Source organism: Lithobates pipiens, unplaced genomic scaffold, assembly GCF_037356315.1.
Source record: "Lithobates pipiens isolate NorthernLeopardFrog02 unplaced genomic scaffold, aLitPip1_a1.2 Scaffold_13, whole genome shotgun sequence".
Taxonomy (NCBI): Eukaryota; Metazoa; Chordata; class Amphibia; order Anura; family Ranidae; genus Lithobates; species Lithobates pipiens.
The window spans coordinates 540528833-540548718 of NW_027507718.1; the positions used below are offsets into that span (position 1 = coordinate 540528833).

Genomic DNA, 19886 nt, shown 5'->3' on the forward strand with positions numbered 1-19886 from the left:
ATGGGTACCTACATTGAGATGAATGTTTGACCCTTGCATGGATACCTATATTAAAATGTGCAACAGACCCTCGGAGGGTACCTGTATTGCAATGGTTCTCAACTGCTGTCCTCAGGACCCACCAACAAGCCAGGTTTGCAAAATAACTGAGATACATCATAGATGATATAATTTGCTGCTCAGTGATTGCAGCATTCTAGTCTGCACCTCCCTCAAGGTAATACTTAAAATCTGGCCTGTTAGAAAGTCTTGAGCACCACTGCTGTATTGGGATACGTGATGGACCTTTGCATGGGTACCTACTGTATATTGAGATATGCAATTGACTCTTGCATGGTTACCTATATTGGGATGCATGATAGACCCTCCTATAATGAGATGAGTGATGGACCCTTGCATGGGTACCTACATTGGTATGCACAAAGGACTTTTGCATGGCTACCTATATTGGTATGCACGACAAACCCTCCAAAGATACCGATCCAGCAGCTAGAGAAGAGCAGAGGCAAAGTTCTCCTGGACCCACAACACCTTCATACATAGGAGTTCAGGATGCAGCAGGAAGTGTCCTGTCCTTTTTTGAACTCTTGTTGTATCACCTACTCTGAGTGGCATGATGTCCTAATAAATACCCCCCCCCCCCCCCCCCAGCAAGTGATGGAGACCTTATAAGAAATGGTGGAGCCACAAAATGTTATCTGCTGACCTGGAGGTGTGAAAGTTTGAGAAGAGCAAAGACACCCATTCCCGATTCTTAAACTCACCATGGCATTGGTCATGTGACCTCAGTGGAAGGGGGAGGATAGTCACCAAAAACCAGAATGTCTCTTGTGGTCCAAATTGCCAGCGGTTTCTCAAGGCCGAGCCCCAGCAAGACGTAAGACAACAGTGAAAATAGATTGTTAGTACCAGGTCACGGTCCTCCGGATCACCCCACCAGGAGGGGAGCAAGCCAAGGTCCAGTAGCAGATATATCACGTTGGGATCAAGCAGAAGCATAGTTAGTAAACAAGCCAAAGGTCTGTAAAAAGTGGTTGCAGGCAGGGCCGTCTTTAACCACTTCCCGACCAGCGCACGACGATGTACGTCGACAGAATGGCACGGGCAGGCATATTGGCGTACAGGTACGTCCAATATTCAATGCCGCCCTGCCATCGGGAGCGCTGGTCGGGACCCCCGTGAGTCCGGTCGCGGGACCCGCAGACTCGATCGCTGCAGGCATCCCCGCGATCGTCTCACGGAGCGGCCGAATGGAGGAAATGCCGTGTAAACAGAATTTCTCCATTCTGCCTAGCAACTAGTGACGCTGATCTCTGCTCCATGTGATTGGAGCAGAGATCAGTGTTCACTAAATGAAAGCCCAACCCCCCCACAGTTAGTAACACACCCCTAGGAACACTTAACCCCCTACACTGCCACCCCCTGGTTAACCCCTTCACTGCCAGTGTCATTTACACAGGAATCACTGCATTTATATAGCACTGATTGCTGTATAAATGACAATGGTCCCAAAAATGTGCCAAAAATGTCCGATGTGTCCGCCACAATGTCACAGTCACAATAAAAATCGCTGATCGCCGCCATGACTAGTAAAAAAAAAAATAATAAAAAATATTAATAAAAATGCTATAAAACTATCCCTATTTTGTAAACGCTATAACTTTTGCGCAAACCAATCAATAATCGCTTATTGCGATTTTTTTTACCAAAAATATGTAGAAGAATACGTATCGGCCTAAACTGAGGGAAAAAAATGTTTTTTTATATATTTTTGGGGGATATTTATTATAACAAAAAGTAAAAAATAATGCGTTTTTTTCAAAATTGTCGCTCTATTTTTGTTTATAGCGCAAAAAATAAAAACCGCAGAGGCGATCAAATACCACCAAAAGAAAGCTCTATTTGTGGGAAAAAAAGGACGTCGCACGACCGCGCAATTGTCAGTTAAAGCGACGCAGTTGCCGAATCGCAAAAAGTGGTCTGGTCTTTGACCAGCAAAATGGTCCGGTCTGCAAGTGATTAATATTGATTGGACCCTGGTGCAAAACTTTTCTTGGGGCCCCCCCCCATGCAGTTTCGCTCTCCACCTGCTCTGAGACTTACAATAAATAGCAGCTAAACTCAAAATCAGTTTACTGAATCAGATCAGGCGGCTATTGCGATTGTTTGCCAGCGGTTACAGTGTATCATGACCGCTCACTGACTGGTTGCTAGAGGTTACAGCACACATTACGGTTCACTGGTTAGTTGCTAGAGGTTACAGCACATGATTTTTGCTTGCTGATTGGTTGCACAGGACTAAACCCTCAAGGGACGAGGGAATTTAAACCAGGATAGTTGGAAAGTATGAGGCGGCTGCTTTGGGCCCCACAAAAATAACAGGGCCCAGGGCAGCTGCCCCTTTTGCCCTGCCTTAACAACGGCCCTGGTTGCAAGTTGGGATCAAGCAGAAGCGTAGTTGAGGAAAGAGCCAAAGGTTGGTAACGAGCGGTAGTGAAGACAGCTGCAGGTACGCAAAGGAGCAAGATATTGCCAGGAGAAAGCACCACGATTGGGCAACCTAACCCTAACCCTATAACCCTAACTCTAATCCAACCCCATCCCATCTGAAATCCAGCACTAACCCAATACTAACCAAACAACCCACACCCTAAAAACATAACCCTAAACCAACCATAACCCTACAATTCTAATCCAAAATTAACCCAACACTAACCAAACAATCCATACCCTAAAAACATAACCCTAAACCAACCATAACCCTACAATTCTAATCCAAAATTAACTCAACTCTAACCAAATAACCCACACCCTAAAAACCTAACCCTAGTCCAACCATAAGCCCACAACTCTAATCCAAAGCTAAACCATTACCAACCAACCCTAAACCATTTTTCACGAAATTGAAATAGAAATCCAAGAGAATAGTCAAAGAGTTGGCCACGCTTGGAGCTGAAGAGCAGAAGTTGATTAGTTCATGGTGTTAGGTGCTGAAGGCGGTTGTGTCGCAGTGGCCCACTAGGTGGCGATCGTGCTGCAGATTCTATGCGGTGTTCTGTCTCCACCTGCTGGAGCTCTCAGGTAACACATCCAAACTTCTCTGGAGACAAAGGAGATGAATGAATGTATTTTATTAGACATCAGAAAAGGAGGACAATCATTTGGACTTTTCCGGGACAATTCCATGGACAGTTAAACTGAAGTAAAGCCCCTCCCCCCTCCCCCCACATACTCTGGATATGGAACATTCCCACCCCTCGATTTCTCATCATTCAATGTCCCCAATCAGACAATTACGGGATTTATCTAGAATTTGGTGACTCTTTTGTCTCTGTGGATACAACACATTTTATTATAATGGAGCTTCAGGCAAAGTCTCCTGCCAAGGAATGTGCATTTCTGTCCATCCGGTCTCCGGATTTACACAGCCCCGCCAGCAGGGTGACCAGAGACAAAGTATACAAATAACACAGCTTGGCCACCTGTTTATTTATACCTCTGCTTATGGATAAGCCTTAATGTCCTGTCTACAAGCAGGAACCAATCAGATCTGTTCCTGTTTCGGGTGCCCGGTGCGGCTGTCAGCACTAGCTGCTTTGCTGCAATGTGGGACTTTGGAGCCCCCATACCCCCTCCCCCCCCTTATCTACGCCCCTTGCTATGTATAAACCCTGAAGTCCTGTCTACAAGCAGGAACCAATCAAAGCTGTTCCAGCTTCAGGTGCGGCTCTCAGCACTAGTTGCTGTACTGAACTCTGGGGGTTTGCACCCCCCTTGCCATCCCCCCCCCCTTATCTATACCTTTGCCTATGGAAAAAGCCTTAACGTCCTGTCTACAAGCAGGAACCAATCAGAAACGTACCAGCTTTGGGTGCTGGGTGTGGCTGTCTGCACTGTGGGGGTTTGCACCCCCTACCCCCCCTCCCCCACCTCATCTACACATTTTCATATAAATAAACCTTAAAGTCCCAATCGTGTTCCAGCAAGAACCAATCAGAGTGGTTCCTGCTTTGGGTGCCCAGCGCCACTGTCAGCACTAGCTGCTGAGCTGTACTGAGGATGTTCTCGGGGGGTTTGGTCCCCCATCCCCCCTTTATGTACGCCTTTGCCTAAGTCCTGTATACAAGCAGGAACCAATCAGGGCAGTTACTGCTTTAGGTACCCTGTGCGGCTGTCTGCACCGGCAGCTGTGCAGCAATGCGGGAGTTTGGACCCCCACCCATCCCCCCTCCCCCTTATCTACACCTTTGCCTATGGATAAACCTTAAACTCAAATCTACAAGCAGCAACCAATCAGAGCCGTTCCTGCTTCAGGTGCGACTGTCAGCACTACTTCCTGTGCTGCACTATAGGATTATTGTCTTATATAATGGAGAGGAGACTAGGAGGAGAGGAGAGGAGTGGGGGTGAGATATATATATATATATATATATATAATGGAGAGGACACTAGGAGGAGAGGAGAGGAGTGGGGGTGATATATATATATATATATATAATGGAGAGGACACTAGGAGGAGAGGAGAGGAGTGGGGGTGAGATATATATATATATATATATATATAATGGAGAGGACACTAGGAGGAGAGGAGAGGAGTGGGGTGATATATATATATAATGGAGAGGACACTAGGAGGAGAGGAGAGGAGTGGGGGTGAATATATATATATATATATATATATATATATATATATATATAATGGAGAGGACACTAGGAGGAGAGGAGAGGAGTGGGGTGATATATATATATAATGGAGAGGACACTAGGAGGAGAGGAGAGGAGTGGGGTGATATATATATATAATGGAGAGGACACTAAGAGGGAGAGGAGAGGAGTGGGGGTGAGATATATATATATATATATAATGGAGAGGACACTAGGAGGAGAGGAGAGGAGTGGGGGTGATATATATATATATATATATAATGGAGAGGACACTAGGAGGAGAGGAGAGGAGTGGGGGTGATATATATATATATATATATATATATATATATATATATATATATATATATATATATATATATAATGGAGAGGACACTAGGAGGAGAGGAGAGGAGTGGGGTGATATATATATATATATATATATATATATATATATAATGGAGAGGACACTAGGAGGAGAGGAGAGGAGTGGGGGTGATATATATATATATATATATATATATATATAATGGAGAGGACACTAAGAGGAGAGGAGAGGAGTGGGGGTGATATATATATATATATATATATATATATATATATAATGGAGAGGACACTAGGAGGAGAGGAGAGGAGTGGGGGTGATATATATATATATATATATAATGGAGAGGACACTAGGAGGAGAGGAGAGGAGTGGGGGTGATATATATATATATATATATATATATATATATATATATAATGGAGAGGACACTAGGAGGAGAGGAGAGGAGTGGGGGTGATATATATATATATATATATATATATATATATATATATATATATATATATATATAATGGAGAGGACACTAGGAGGAGAGGAGAGGAGTGGGGGTGATATATATATATATATATATATATAATGGAGAGGACACTAAGAGGAGAGGAGAGGAGTGGGGGTGATATATATATATATATAATGGAGAGGACACTAGGAGGAGAGGAGAGGAGTGGGGGTGATATATATATATATATATATATATATATATATATATATAATGGAGAGGACACTAAGAGGAGAGGAGAGCAGTGGGGGTGATATATATATATATAATGGAGAGGACACTACGAGGAGAGGAGAGCAGTGGGGGTGATATATATATATATATAATGGAGAGGACACTAAGAGGAGAGGAGAGCAGTGGGGGTGATATATATATATATAATGGGAGAGGACACTAAGAGGAGAGGAGAGGAGTGGGGGTGATATATATATATATATAATGGAGAGGACACTAAGAGGAGAGGAGAGGAGTGGGGGTGATATATATATATATATATATATAATGGAGAGGACACTAAGAGGAGAGGAGAGCAGTGGGGGTGATATATATATATATATAATGGAGAGGACACTAAGAGGAGAGGAGAGCAGTGGGGGTGATATATATATATATAATGGAGAGGACACTAAGAGGAGAGGAGAGGAGTGGGGGTGATATATATATATATATATATATATATATATATATATATATATATATATATATAATGGAGAGGACACTAAGAGGAGAGGAGAGCAGTGGGGGTGATATATATATATATATAATGGAGAGGACACTAAGAGGAGAGGAGAGCAGTGGGGGTGATATATATATATATATAATGGAGAGGACACTAAGAGGAGAGGAGAGGAGTGGGGGTGATATATATATATATATATATATATATATATATAATGGAGAGGACACTAAGAGGAGAGGAGAGCAGTGGGGGTTATATATATATATATATATAATGGAGAGGACACTAAGAGGAGAGGAGAGCAGTGGGGGTGATATATATATATATATAATGGAGAGGACACTAAGAGGAGAGGAGAGGAGTGGGGGTGATATATATATATATATATATATATAATGGAGAGGACACTAAGAGGAGAGGAGAGGAGTGGGGTGATATATATATATATATATATATATATAATGGAGAGGACACTAAGAGGAGAGGAGAGCAGTGGGGGTGATATAATATATATATAATGGAGAGGACACTAAGAGGAGAGGAGAGCAGTGGGGGTGATATATATATATATATAATGGAGAGGACACTAAGAGGAGAGGAGAGGAGTGGGGGTGATATATATATATATATATATATAATGGAGAGGACACTAAGAGGAGAGGAGAGGAGTGGGGGTGATATATATATATATATATAATGGAGAGGACACTAAGAGGAGAGGAGAGGAGTGGGGTGATATATATATATATAATGGAGAGGACACTAAGAGGAGAGGAGAGGAGTGGGGTGATATATATATATATATATATAATGGAGAGGACACTAAGAGGAGAGGAGAGGAGTGGGGGTGATATATATATATATATATATATATATATATATATATATATATATAATGGAGAGGACACTAAGAGGAGAGGAGAGCAGTGGGGGTGATATATATATATATAATGAAGAGGACACTAGGAGGAGAGGAGAAGAGTGGGGGTGAATATATATATATATAATGGAGAGGACACTAAGAGGAGAGGAGAGGAGTGGGGGTGATATATATATATATATATATAATGGAGAGGACACTAAGAGGAGAGGAGAGGAGTGGGGTGATATATATATATATAATGGAGAGGACACTAAGAGGAGAGGAGAGGAGTGGGGGTGATATATATATATATATATATAATGGAGAGGACACTAAGAGGAGAGGAGAGGAGTGGGGGTGATATATATATATATATATATATATATATATATATATATATATAATGGAGAGGACACTAAGAGGAGAGGAGAGCAGTGGGGGTGATATATATATATATAATGAAGAGGACACTAGGAGGAGAGGAGAAGAGTGGGGGTGATATATATATATATATATATATATATATATATATATATATATATATAATGGGGCGGCCAGTAGGTGGCGCTGTGGATTTACCTCTCCCGCTCCACGTGGGACTATGTGGGCGGGGCTGAGGGCTCTTTAACAGATAGCGAATCACGTGACGAGCGGCTGATGATTGACATTCCAGCTCTCTGATGGGCGTGGCCAAAATTTTTATTTACTAACATTTTGCGAAGAGGAGGCGTGTCTCCGTGGAATCGCCTTCAATAATTGGTCGGATTTGGGTGTAGTGGGCGGAGCTGCTCAGTTGTGTCTGGACAGGGTGGGCCGGACGGAATTCTCTTGTTTGGAAGTGTAAAAAAAAAACAGAGGCGGTGCTTCCAGTCGGGGCTCGCTGAGTGGTGGAGATGGGTGTAGTGGGCGGGTCCGGATGCTCGGAGCCCTTCTCATCGTTTGGCTAGCAGTCAGCTGGTGCGGCTGTGATTGGCTGGCTGCAGAGCGAGGGATTTGATTGGATGTAAGGAGCGAGTAACGGGGCCGTTGCTAAAAGGGGAGAAGAGAACAGAGGAGACCCCGATAGAGGAGGAGAGAATGAGAGAGACCGGGGGGAGCGAGGTGAGTGTCATCCCCGTCCTCATCCTATACCGAGAGTGTCATCCCGTCCTCTGTACTCTCCATACACCGAGAGATCCGAGCTGTGTTCTGTCCATCCTCTGTATTCCCCCTTCATACCCAGCATGGAGAACTCATCTCCCCCCCACCTGTCATGTCCCCCCCTCCCCCCCCACCTGTCATGTCCCCCCCTCCCCCCCACCTGTCATGTCCCCCCCTCCCCCCCCACCTGTCATGTCCCCCCCTCCCCCCCCGCCTGTCATGTCCCCCCCTCCCCCCCGCCTGTCATGTCCCCCCCTCCCCCCCCCGCCTGTCATGTCCCCCCCTCCCCCCCCGCCTGTCATGTCCCCCCCTCCCCCCCCCCCCCCGCCTGTCATGTCCCCCCCTCCCCCCCACCTGTCATGTCCCCCCCTCCCCCCCCACCTGTCATGTCCCCCCTCCCCCCCACCTGTCATGTCCCCCCCTCCCCCCCCGCCTGTCATGTCCCCCCCTCCCCCCCCGCCTGTCATGTCCCCCCCTCCCCCCCCGCGCCTGTCATGTCCCCCCCCCCTCCCCCCCCCCCGCCTGTCATGTCCCCCCCTCCCCCCCCCCGCCTGTCATGTCCCCCCCTCCCCCCCCCGCCTGTCATGTCCCCCCCTCCCCCCCCCGCCTGTCATGTCCCCCCCTCCCCCCCCCCCCGCCTGTCATGTCCCCCCCCTCCCCCCCCCCCCGCCTGTCATGTCCCCCCCTCCCCCCCCGCCTGTCATGTCCCCCCCTCCCCCCCCCCCGCCTGTCATGTCCCCCCCTCCCCCCCCGCCTGTCATGTCCCCCCCTCCCCCCCCCGCCTGTCATGTCCCCCCTCCCCCCCCCGCCTGTCATGTCCCCCCCCTCCCCCCCCCCGCCTGTCATGTCCCCCCCCCCCCCCCCCGCCTGTCATGTCCCCCCCCCTCCCCCCCCCCCGCCTGTCATGTCCCCCCCCTCCCCCCCCCGCCTGTCATGTCCCCCCCTCCCCCCCCCCCGCCTGTCATGTCCCCCCCCTCCCCCCCCGCCTGTCATGTCCCCCCCTCCCCCCCCCCGCCTGTCATGTCCCCCCCTCCCCCCCCGCCTGTCATGGTACCCCCCCGCCTGTCATGGTCCCCCCCTCCCCCCCGCCTGTCATGGTCCCCCCCTCCCCCCCCCGCCTGTCATGTCCCCCCCTCCCCCCCGCCTTTCATGGTAACCCCCCCCCCCTCCCCCCGCCTGTCATGTCCCCCCTCCCCCCCCGCCTGTCATGTCCCCCCTCCCCCCCGCCTGTCATGTCCCCCCCTCCCCCCCCCCGCCTGTCATGTCCCCCCTCCCCCCCGCCTGTCATGTTCCCCCCCTCCCCCCCGCCTGTCATGTACCCCCCCTCCTGTCATGTCCCCCCCTCCCCCCCGCCTGTCATGTCCCCCCCTCCCCCCCCGCCTGTCATGGTACCCCCCCGCCTGTCATGGTCCCCCCTCCCCCCGCCTGTCATGTCCCCCCCCCCTCCCCCCCGCCTGTCATGTCCCCCCCTCCCCCCCCCGCCTGTCATGGTTCCCCCCCGCCTGTCATGTCCCCCCCTCCCCCCCCGCCTGTCATGTCCCCCCCTCCCCCCCGCCTGTCATGGTCCCCCCTCCCCCGCCTGTCATGTCCCCCCCCCCCCTCCCCCCCCGCCTGTCCATGTCCCCCTCCCCCCCCCGCCTGTCATGTCCCCCCCCTCCCCCCCGCCTGTCATGTCCCCCCTCCCCCCCCCGCCTGTCATGGTTCCCCCCGCCTGTCATGTCCCCCCCTCCCCCCCGCCTGTCATGTCCCCCCTCCCCCCCGCCTGTCATGGTCCCCCCTCCCCCCGCCTGTCATGTCCCCCCTCCCCCCTCCCCCCCCGCCTGTCATGTCCCCCCTCCCCCCCCCGCCTGTCATGTCCCCCCCCTCCCCCCGCCTGTCATGGTCCCCCCCCTCCCCCCGCCTGTCATGTCCCCCCCTCCCCCCCACCTGTCATGTCCCCCCCGCCTGTCATGTCCCCCCCCCTCCCCACCGCCTGTCATGTCCCCCCCCCCCCCCTCCCCCCCGCCTGTCATGTCCCCCCCTCCCCCCCGCCTGTCATGTCCCCCCTCCCCCCCGCCTGTCATGTCCCCCCCTCCCCCCGCCTGTCATGTCCCCCCCCTCCCCCCCACCTGTCATGTCCCCCCGCCTGTCATGTCCCCCCCCCCCGCCTGTCATGTCCCCCCCCTCCCCCCGCCTGTCATGGTCCCCCCTCCCCCCCCGCCTGTCATGGTCCCCCCGCCTGTCATGGTCCCCCCCGCCTGTCATGTCCCCCCCCCCCCCCCCCGCCTGTCATGGTCCCCCCCCCCCCCCCCGCCTGTCATGGTTCCCCCCCGCCTGTCATGTCCCCCCCCCCCGCCTGTCATGTCCCCGCCTGTCATGGTCCCCCCCCCCGCCTGTCATGGTCCCCCCCCCCGCCTGTCATGGTCCCCCCCCCCCCGCCTGTCATGGTCCCCCTGTCATGGTCCCCCCCCCCCGCCTGTCATGGTCCCCCCCCCCCGCCTGTCATGGTCCCCCCCCCCCGCCTGTCATGGTCCCCCCCCCCGCCTGTCATGGTCCCCCCCCCCGCCTGTCATGGTCCCCCCCCCCCGCCTGTCATGTCCCCCCCCTCCCCCGCCTGTCATGGTTCCCCCCCCCCCCGCCTGTCATGTCCCCCCTCCCCCCGCCTGTCATGTCCCCCCCTCCCCCCGCCTGTCATGTCCCCCCCTCCCCCCCGCCTGTCATGTCCCCCCCTCCCCCCCCGCTGTCATGTCCCCCCCCTCCCCCCCACCTGTCATGTCCCCCCTCCCCCCACCTGTCATGTCCCCCCGCCGTCCATGTCCCCCCCCCCTCCCACCGCCTGTCATGTCCCCCCCCTCCCCCCGCCTGTCATGTCCCCCCCTCCCCCCCCCGCCTGTCATGTCCTCCCCTCCCCCCCCCCCGCCTGTCATGTCCCCCCCCCTCCCCCCCCCCGCCTGTCATGTCCCCCCCCCTCCCCCCCCCGCCTGTCATGTCCCCCCCCTCCCCCCCCCGCCTGTCATGTCCCCCCCCTCCCCCCCCCGCCTGTCATGTCCCCCCCTCCCCCCCCCGCCTGTCATGTCCCCCCTCCCCCCGCCTGTCATGGTTCCCCCCCCCTCCCCCCGCCTGTCATGGTTCCCCCCCCTCCCCCCCGCCTGTCATGGTTCCCCCCCTCCCCCCCCGCCTGTCATGGTCCCCCTCCCCCCGCCTGTCATGTCCCCCCCCCCCACGCCTGTCATGTCCCCCCCCCCCGCCTGTTCATGGTTCACTCCCCCCCCCCCCGCTGTCAATGGTTCCCCCCCGCCTGTCATGGTTCCCTCCCCCCCCCGCCTGTCATGGTTCCCTCCCCCCCCCGCCTGTCATGGTTCCCTCCCCCCCTGCCTGTCATGGTTCCCTCCCCCCCCCCGCCTGTCATGGTTCCCTCCCCCCCGCCTGTCATGTCCCCCCTCCCCCCCCCCGCCTGTCATGTCCCCCCCCGCCTGTCATGGTTCCCCCCCTCCCCCCCACCTGTCATGTCCCCCCCCCGCCTGTCATGGTTCCCCCCCCGCCTGTCATGGTTCCCCCCCCCGCCTGTCATGGTTCCCCCCCGCCTGTCATGGTTCCCCCCCCGCCTGTCATGGTTCCCCCCCCCGCCTGTCATGTCCCCCCCCCCCGCCTGTCATGTCCCCCCCCCCGCCTGTCATGGTTCCCTCCCCCCCCCGCCTGTCATGGTTCCCTCCCCCCCTGCCTGTCATGGTTCCCTCCCCCCCCCGCCTGTCATGGTTCCCTCCCCCCCCGCCTGTCATGTCCCCCCTCCCCCCCCCCCGCCTGTCATGTCCCCCCCCGCCTGTCATGGTTCCCCCCCTCCCCCCACCTGTCATGTCCCCCCCCCGCCTGTCATGGTTCCCCCCCCGCCTGTCATGGTTCCCCCCCCGCCTGTCATGGTTCCCCCCCGCCTGTCATGGTTCCCCCCCCGCCTGTCATGGTTCCCCCCCCCGCCTGTCATGGTTCCCCCCCCCCCCCCCGCCTGTCATGGTTCCCCCCCCCCCGCCTGTCATGTCCCCCCCTCCCCCCGCCTGTCATGTCCCCCCCCCTCCCCCCCACCTGTCATGTCCCCCCCTCCCCCCACCTGTCATGTCCCCCCCTCCCCCCCACCTGTCATGTCCCCCCCTCCCCCCCACCTGTCATGTCCCCCCCGCCTGTCATGTCCCCCCTCCCCCCCCCGCCTGTCATGGTCCCCCCCCCCCGCCTGTCATGGTTCCCCCCTCCCCCCCACCTGTCATGTCCCCCCCGCCTGTCATGGTTCCCCCCCCCGCCTGTCATGGTCCCCCCCCCCGCCTGTCATGGTCCCCCCCCCGCCTGTCATGGTCCCCCCCCCCCGCCTGTCATGGTCCCCCCCCCCCGCCTGTCATGGTCCCCCCCCCCCCCGCCTGTCATGGTCCCCCCCCCCCGCCTGTCATGGTCCCCCCCCCCCGCCTGTCATGGTCCCCCCCCCGCCTGTCATGGTCCCCCCCCCCGCCTGTCATGGTTCCCCCCCCCGCCTGTCATGTCCCCCCCCCCGCCTGTCATGTCCCCCCCTCCCCCCGCCTGTCATGTCCCCCCCTCCCCCCGCCTGTCATGTCCCCCCCTCCCCCCCGCCTGTCATGTCCCCCCCTCCCCCCCGCCTGTCATGTCCCCCCCTCCCCCCCGCCTGTCATGTCCCCCCTCCCCCCCACCTGTCATGTCCCCCCCTCCCCCCCACCTGTCATGTCCCCCCCGCCTGTCATGTCCCCCCCCCCTCCCACCGCCTGTCATGTCCCCCCCTCCCCCCGCCTGTCATGTCCCCCCCTCCCCCCCCCGCCTGTCATGTCCCCCCCTCCCCCCCGCCTGTCATGTCCCCCCCCTCCCCCCCCGCCTGTCATGTCCCCCCCCCCCCCCCGCCTGTCATGTCCCCCCCCCTCCCCCCGCCTGTCATGTTCCCCCCTCCCCCCCCCCCCCGCCTGTCATGTCCCCCCCTCCCCCCCCGCCTGTCATGGTTCCCCCCCCTCCCCCGCCTGTCATGGTTCCCCCCCCTCCCCCCGCCTGTCATGGTTCCCCCCCCTCCCCCCGCCTGTCATGGTTCCCCCCCTCCCCCCCCCGCCTGTCATGTCCCCCCTCCCCCCCCCGCCTGTCATGTCCCCCCCCCCGCCTGTCATGTCCCCCCCCCCCGCCTGTCATGTCCCCCCCCCCGCCTGTCATGGTTCCCTCCCCCCCCCGCCTGTCATGGTTCCCTCCCCCCCCGCCTGTCATGGTTCCCTCCCCCCCTGCCTGTCATGGTTCCCTCCCCCCCCCCGCCTGTCATGGTTCCCTCCCCCCCCGCCTGTCATGTCCCCCCTCCCCCCCCGCCTGTCATGTCCCCCCCCGCCTGTCATGGTTCCCCCCCTCCCCCCCACCTGTCATGTCCCCCCCCCGCCTGTCATGGTTCCCCCCCCGCCTGTCATGGTTCCCCCCCCCACCTGTCATGTCCCCCCCCCGCCTGTCATGGTTCCCCCCCCGCCTGTCATGGTTCCCCCCCCCGCCTGTCATGGTTCCCCCCCCGCCTGTCATGGTTCCCCCCCCGCCTGTCATGGTTCCCCCCCCCGCCTGTCATGTCCCCCCCCCCGCCTGTCATGTCCCCCCCCCCGCCTGTCATGGTTCCCTCCCCCCCCCGCCTGTCATGGTTCCCTCCCCCCCTGCCTGTCATGGTTCCCTCCCCCCCCCCGCCTGTCATGGTTCCCTCCCCCCCCGCCTGTCATGTCCCCCTCCCCCCCCCCGCCTGTCATGTCCCCCCCCGCCTGTCATGGTTCCCCCCTCCCCCCACCTGTCATGTCCCCCCCCCCGCCTGTCATGGTTCCCCCCCGCCTGTCATGGTTCCCCCCCCGCCTGTCATGGTTCCCCCCCGCCTGTCATGGTTCCCCCCCCGCCTGTCATGGTTCCCCCCCCCCCCGCCTGTCATGGTTCCCCCCCCCCCGCCTGTCATGGTTCCCCCCCCCCGCCTGTCATGTCCCCCCCCCCCCGCCTGTCATGTCCCCCCCCCCGCCTGTTATGGTTCCCCCCCGCCTGTCATGGTTCCCCCCCCCGCCTGTCATGGTTCCCCCCCGCCTGTCATGGTTCCCCCCCCCGCCTGTCATGGTTCCCCCCCCCGCCTGTCATGGTTCCCCCCCGCCTGTCATGGTTCCCCCCCCCCCCGCCTGTCATGGTTCCCCCCCCCCCGCCTGTCATGGTTCCCCCCCCCCCCCCCCCGCCTGTCATGGTTCCCCCCCCCCCCGCCTGTCATGGTTCCCCCCCCCCCGCCTGTCATGGTTCCCCCCCCCCCCGCCTGTCATGGTTCCCCCCCCCGCCTGTCATGGTTCCCCCCCCCCCGCCTGTCATGGTTCCCCCCCCCGCCTGTCATGGTTCCCCCCCCCGCCTGTCATGGTCCCCCCCTCCCCCCCACCTGTCATGTCCCCCCTCCCCCCACCTGTCATGTCCCCCCTCCCCCCCACCTGTCATGTCCCCCCCTCCCCCCCACCTGTCATGTCCCCCCTCCCCCCCACCTGTCATGTCCCCCCCCTCCCCCCCACCTGTCATGTCCCCCCCCTCCCCCCACCTGTCATGTCCCCCCTCCCCCCCACCTGTCATGTCCCCCCCTCCCCCCGCCTGTCATGTCCCCCCTCCCCCCGCCTGTCATGTCCCCCCCCTCCCCCCGCCTGTCATAACCCCCCCTCCCCCTGCCTGTCATGTCCCCCCTCCCCCCCGCCTGTCATGGTTCCCCCCCCCGCCTGTCATGGTCCCCCCCCCTCCCCCCCGCCTGTCATGTCCCCCCTCCCCCCGCCTGTCATGTCCCCCCCTCCCCCCGCCTGTCATGGTTCCCCCTCCCCGCCTGTCATGGTTCCCCCCCCCCGCCTGTCATGGTTCCCCCCCCCCGCCTGTCATGGTTCCCCCCCCGGCCTGTCATGGGTCCCCCCCGCCTGTCATGGGTCCCCCCCCTCCCCCCGCCTGTCATGGGTCCCCCCCTCCCCTCGCCTGTCATGGTCCCCCCCCTCCCCTCGCCTGTCATGGTCCCCCCTCTCCCCTCGCCTGTCATGGTCCCCCCCTCTCCCTCGCCTGTCATGGTCCTGGTCCCCCCTCTCCCCTCGCCTGTCATGGTCCCCCCTCTCCCCTCGCCTGTCATGGTCCCCCCCTCCTCTCATGGTCCCCCCCTCCCCTCCCCCCCCGCCTGCCATGGTCCCCCCCTCCCCCCCGCCTGCCATGGTGCTTCCCCCCCGCCTGTCATGGTCCCCCTTTCATCCCCTGCCTTTCCTCCCAACTGTCATGGTCTCCCCATTTTTCCTGGGATGTTGTCCTCTTCCCCCCCTTTTTCCTGGACTGTTGTCCTCTTCCCCCCCTTTTTCCTGGACTGTTGTCCTCTTCCCCCCTTTTTCCTGGACTGTTGTCCTCTCCCCCCCCTTTTTCCTGGACTGTTGTCCTCTCCCCCCCCTTTTTCCTGGACTGTTGTCCTCTCCCCCCCCCCCTTTTTCCTGGACTGTTGTCCTCTCCCCCCCCTTTTTCCTGGACTGTTGTCCTCTCCCCCCCCCCTTTTTCCTGGACTGTTGTCCTCTCCCCCCCCTTTTTCCTGGACTGTTGTCCTCTCCCCCCCCCTTTTTCCTGGACTGTTGTCCTCTCCCCCCCCTTTTTCCTGGACTGTTGTCCTCTCCCCCCCTTTTTCCTGGACTGTTGTCCTCTTCCCCCCCTTTTTCCTGGACTGTTGTCCTCTTCCCCCCTTTTTCCTGGACTGTTGTCCTCTTCCCCCCCTTTTTCCTGGACTGTTGTTCTCTTCCCCCCCTTTTTCCTGGACTGTTGTTCCCTTACCCCCCCTTTTTCCTGGACTGTTGTCCTCTTACCCCCCCTTTTTCCTGGACTGTTGTCCTCTCCCCCCCCCTTTTTCCTGGACTGTTGTCCTCTTCCCCCCCTTTTTCCTGGACTGTTGTCCTCTTCCCCCCCTTTTTCCTGGACTGTTGTCCTCTTCCCCCCCTTTTTCCTGGACTGTTGTTCTCTTCCCCCCCTTTTTCCTGGACTGTTGTTCCCTTACCCCCCCTTTTTCCTGGACTGTTGTCCTCTTCCCCCCCCTTTTTCCTGGACTGTTGTCCTCTTTCCCCCCCCCCCTTTTTCCTGGACTGTTGTCCTCTTCCCCGTCCTTTTCCTGGACTGTTGTCCTCTTCCCCCCCTTTTTCCTGGACTGTTGTCCTCTTCCCCCCCTTTTTCCTGGACTGTTGTCCTCTTCCCCCCCTTTTTCCTGGACTGTTGTCCTCTTCCCCCCCTTTTTCCTGGACTGTTGTCCTCTTCCCCCCCTTTTTCCTGGACTGTTGTCCTCTTCCCCCCCTTTTTCCTGGACTGTTGTCCTCTTCCCCCCTTTTTCCTGGACTGTTGTCCTCTTCCCCCCCTTTTTCCTGGACTGTTGTCCTCTTCCCCCCCTTTTTCCTGGACTGTTGTTCCCTTACCCCCCCTTTTTCCTGGACTGTTGTCCTCTTCCCCCCCCTTTTTCCTGGACTGTTGTCCTCTTTCCCCCCCCCCCTTTTTCCTGGACTGTTGTCCTCTTCCCCGTCCTTTTCCTGGACTGTTGTCCTCTTCCCCCCCCTTTTTCCCTGGACTGTTGTCCTCTTCCCCCCCCTTTTCCTGGACTGTTGTCCTCTTCCCCCCCCCCTTTTTCCTGTACTGTTGTCCTCTTCCCCCCCCCTTTTTCCTGTACTGTTGTCCTCTTCCCCCCCCCCTTTTTCCTGTACTGTTGTCCTCTTCCCCCCCTTTTTCCTGGACTGTTGTCCTCTTCCCCCCCTTTTTCCTGGACTGTTGTCCTCTTCCCCCCCCTTTTTTCCTGGACTGTTGTCCTCTTCCCCCCCCTTTTTCCTGGACTGTTGTCCTCTTCCCCCCCCTTTTTCCTGGACTGTTGTCCTCTTCCCCCCCCTTTTTCCTGGACTGTTGTCCTCTTCCCCCCCCCCTTTTTCCTGGACTGTTGTCCTCTTCCCCCCCCTTTTTCCTGGACTGTTGTCCTCTTCCCCCCCCTTTTTCCTGGACTGTTGTCCTCTTCCCCCCCCTTTTTCCTGGACTGTTGTCCTCTTCCCCCCCCCTTTTTCCTGGACTGTTGTCCTCTTCCCCCCCCTTTTTCCTGGACTGTTGTCCTCTTCCCCCCCCCTTTTTCCTGGACTGTTGTCCTCTTCCCCCCCCCTTTTTCCTGGACTGTTGTCCTCTTCCCCCCCCCTTTTTCCTGGACTGTTGTCCTCTTCCCCCCCTTTTTCCTGGACTGTTGTCCTCTTCCCCTCCCCTTTTTCCTGGACTGGGCTCCTCTTCCCCCCCCCTTTTTCCTGGACTGTTGTCCTCTCCCCCCCCCTTTTTCCTGGACTGTTGTCCTCTTCCCCCCCCCCCTTTTTCCTGGACTGTTGTCCTCTCCCCCCCCCTTTTTCCTGGACTGTTGACCTCTTCCCCCCCCCTCCCTTTTTCCTAGACTGTTGACCTCTTCCCCCCCTCCCTTTTTCCTAGACTGTTGACCTCTTCCCCCCCCCCCTTTTTTTTCCTGGACTGGGCTCCTCTTCCCCCCCCCCTTTTTCCTGGACTGTTGTCCTCTCCCCCCCCCCCCCTTTTTCCTGGACTGTTGACCTCTTCCCCCCCCCCTTTTTCCTGGACTGTTGTCCTCTCCCCCCCCCCCTTTTTCCTGGACTGTTGACCTCTCCCCCCCCCCTTTTTTTTTCTTGGACTGTCCTCCCCCCCCCCCCATGTTTCCATGGCTGTCGTTACCCCCCCCTCCTTTTTTTTTTTTTTCCTCCACAGCTGTCATCCTCTCCCCCCCCCCCACCCTTTTTTCCGCGGCCCTTGTCCTCTCCCACCCTTTTTTTCCTGGGCTCCCCCCCCCCCCCCCCCCCACCTTTCAGCCATGCTTTTGTCTTTTTGTCTTCCTGAAGGCTTTCTTGACCCCCTTCCTCCCGGCTGTCATCCAGCTGTCCCCCTCCATGCCTCTGGCCGTCGTCATCCGGCTGTCATGGTCACTCCCCCCTTTTGCTCTTGACTGTTATGGCCCGCCTCCTTTCTCCCGGCTTTCATGTTACTCCCCTTCCTCTCGGGTTTGATGCCCCCCCATCCCCCGCCCTTTTCTGTAATGTACGATGGGACTGGCAGCAGTGAGAGGGAAGGATTAGACTGGGAAGTGCATGTAATGAACAGCCCCGAGTCTGGTGCGGGCAGTCCTGGCGGTCGTTGTGTGTACATCAGATTTCTAAGGCACCACCCTAACGCGTTTCGTCTCTCTCCACAGACTCATCTTCATGGATATAGACTTGGACTATGAGCGCCCCAATGTCGAGACCATCAAATGTGTGGTAGTCGGAGACAACGCGGTGGGGAAGACGCGACTGATCTGCGCCCGTGCCTGTAATGCCACCCTCACCCAGTACCAGCTCCTGGCTACCCACGTCCCCACCGTGTGGGCCATCGACCAATACCGTGTCTGCCAGGAGGTAAGATGGGGGATCGTGTCCCCGCCCTGTGTGGGAGGAGCCTAGTTACAGGGATGTGATAGTAAAGTCTGCAGACCATCGATTTGTTTTGCTTCCTATTCTCAGGTTCTGGAGCGATCCCGCGATGTTGTGGACGAGGTCAGCGTCTCCCTACGGCTCTGGGACACCTTCGGGGACCATCACAAGGACCGGCGATTCGCCTACGGGAGGTGAGCAGTGTGGGAACAACCCAGCTTGTCCACCGAGGGATGGGTCTGTCTCTATAGTCCTCCATACAGTCCTATACATCCCTCTCTGTCCATATAGTTCTCCATACAGTCCTATACTTCCCTCTCTGTCCCTATAGTCCTCCATACAGTCCTATACATCCCTCTCTGTCCCTAAAGTCCTCCATACAGTCCTATACATCCCTCTCTGTCCATATAGTCCTCCATACAGTCCTATACTACCCTCTCTGTCCCTATAGTCCCTTATACTGTCCTTTACATCCCTCTCTGTTCCTATAGTCCTCCATACAGTCCCTTACATCCCTCTCTGTCCCCATAGTACTCCATACAGTCCTTCCTTCTCACTAGTTCTCCTCCTGCTGTATAGACCAGTACACTGGACCGCAGGGCAGTATTCCAACATGATAACCACCCCAAACACACCTCCAACACCACCACTGTCTTGCTAAAGAAGCTGAGGGTAAAGGTGATGGACTGGCCAAGCATGTCTCCAGACCTAAACCCTATTGGTCATCTGTGGGGGATCCTCAAACGGAAGGGGGAGGAGGGGAAGGTCTCCAACATCACACCAGCTCTGTGATGTCATCATGGGGGAGGGGAAGAGGACTTCGGTGACAACCTGTGAAGCTCTGGTGACCTCCATGCCCAAATGAGTTAACGCAGTACTGGAAAATAATGGTGGCCACACAAAAAAATTTACACTTTGGGCCCAATTTGGATATTTTCACTGAAAAGGGGTGTACTCCTTTCTGTTGCCAGCGGTTTAGACATTAATGGCTGTGTGTTGAGTTATTTTGAGGGGGACGGGAAATTTACACTGTTATACAAGCTGTACACTCACTACTTTACATTGTAGACAAGTGTCATTTCTTCAGTGTTGTCACATGAAAAGAGAGAAGAAAAGTCACTGAGGGGTGTACTTACTTTTGTCACATACTGTATGTATATTATTAAGGGACTACTTGTAACCGGTACAAAATACAATAATTATCTAGATGGATAAAAGTATAATTCTTGTATATCCTATGAATACATATATACATGGATCTCTATGTAATCCCGATTTTTATATGTCTTTCATAACAATGATTGGCA

At 57.1% G+C, this 19886-nt stretch overlaps 1 protein-coding gene across 1 annotated transcript in view; it reads left to right on the top strand.

The window, feature by feature from the left end:
• The first annotated feature begins 7998 nt into the window (after positions 1–7998).
• LOC143975768 (rho-related BTB domain-containing protein 2-like) overlaps positions 7999–19886 on the top strand; it is a 50057-nt gene continuing 38169 nt past the window's right edge. Inside the window, exons 1-3 of the mRNA XM_077478287.1 lie at positions 7999–8113; positions 18363–18564; positions 18670–18773. Of these exons, the coding sequence (XP_077334413.1) occupies positions 18373–18564; positions 18670–18773 (296 nt within the window). The 5' untranslated portion in view covers positions 7999–8113; positions 18363–18372. The remainder of the gene's footprint in view (positions 8114–18362; positions 18565–18669; positions 18774–19886) is intronic.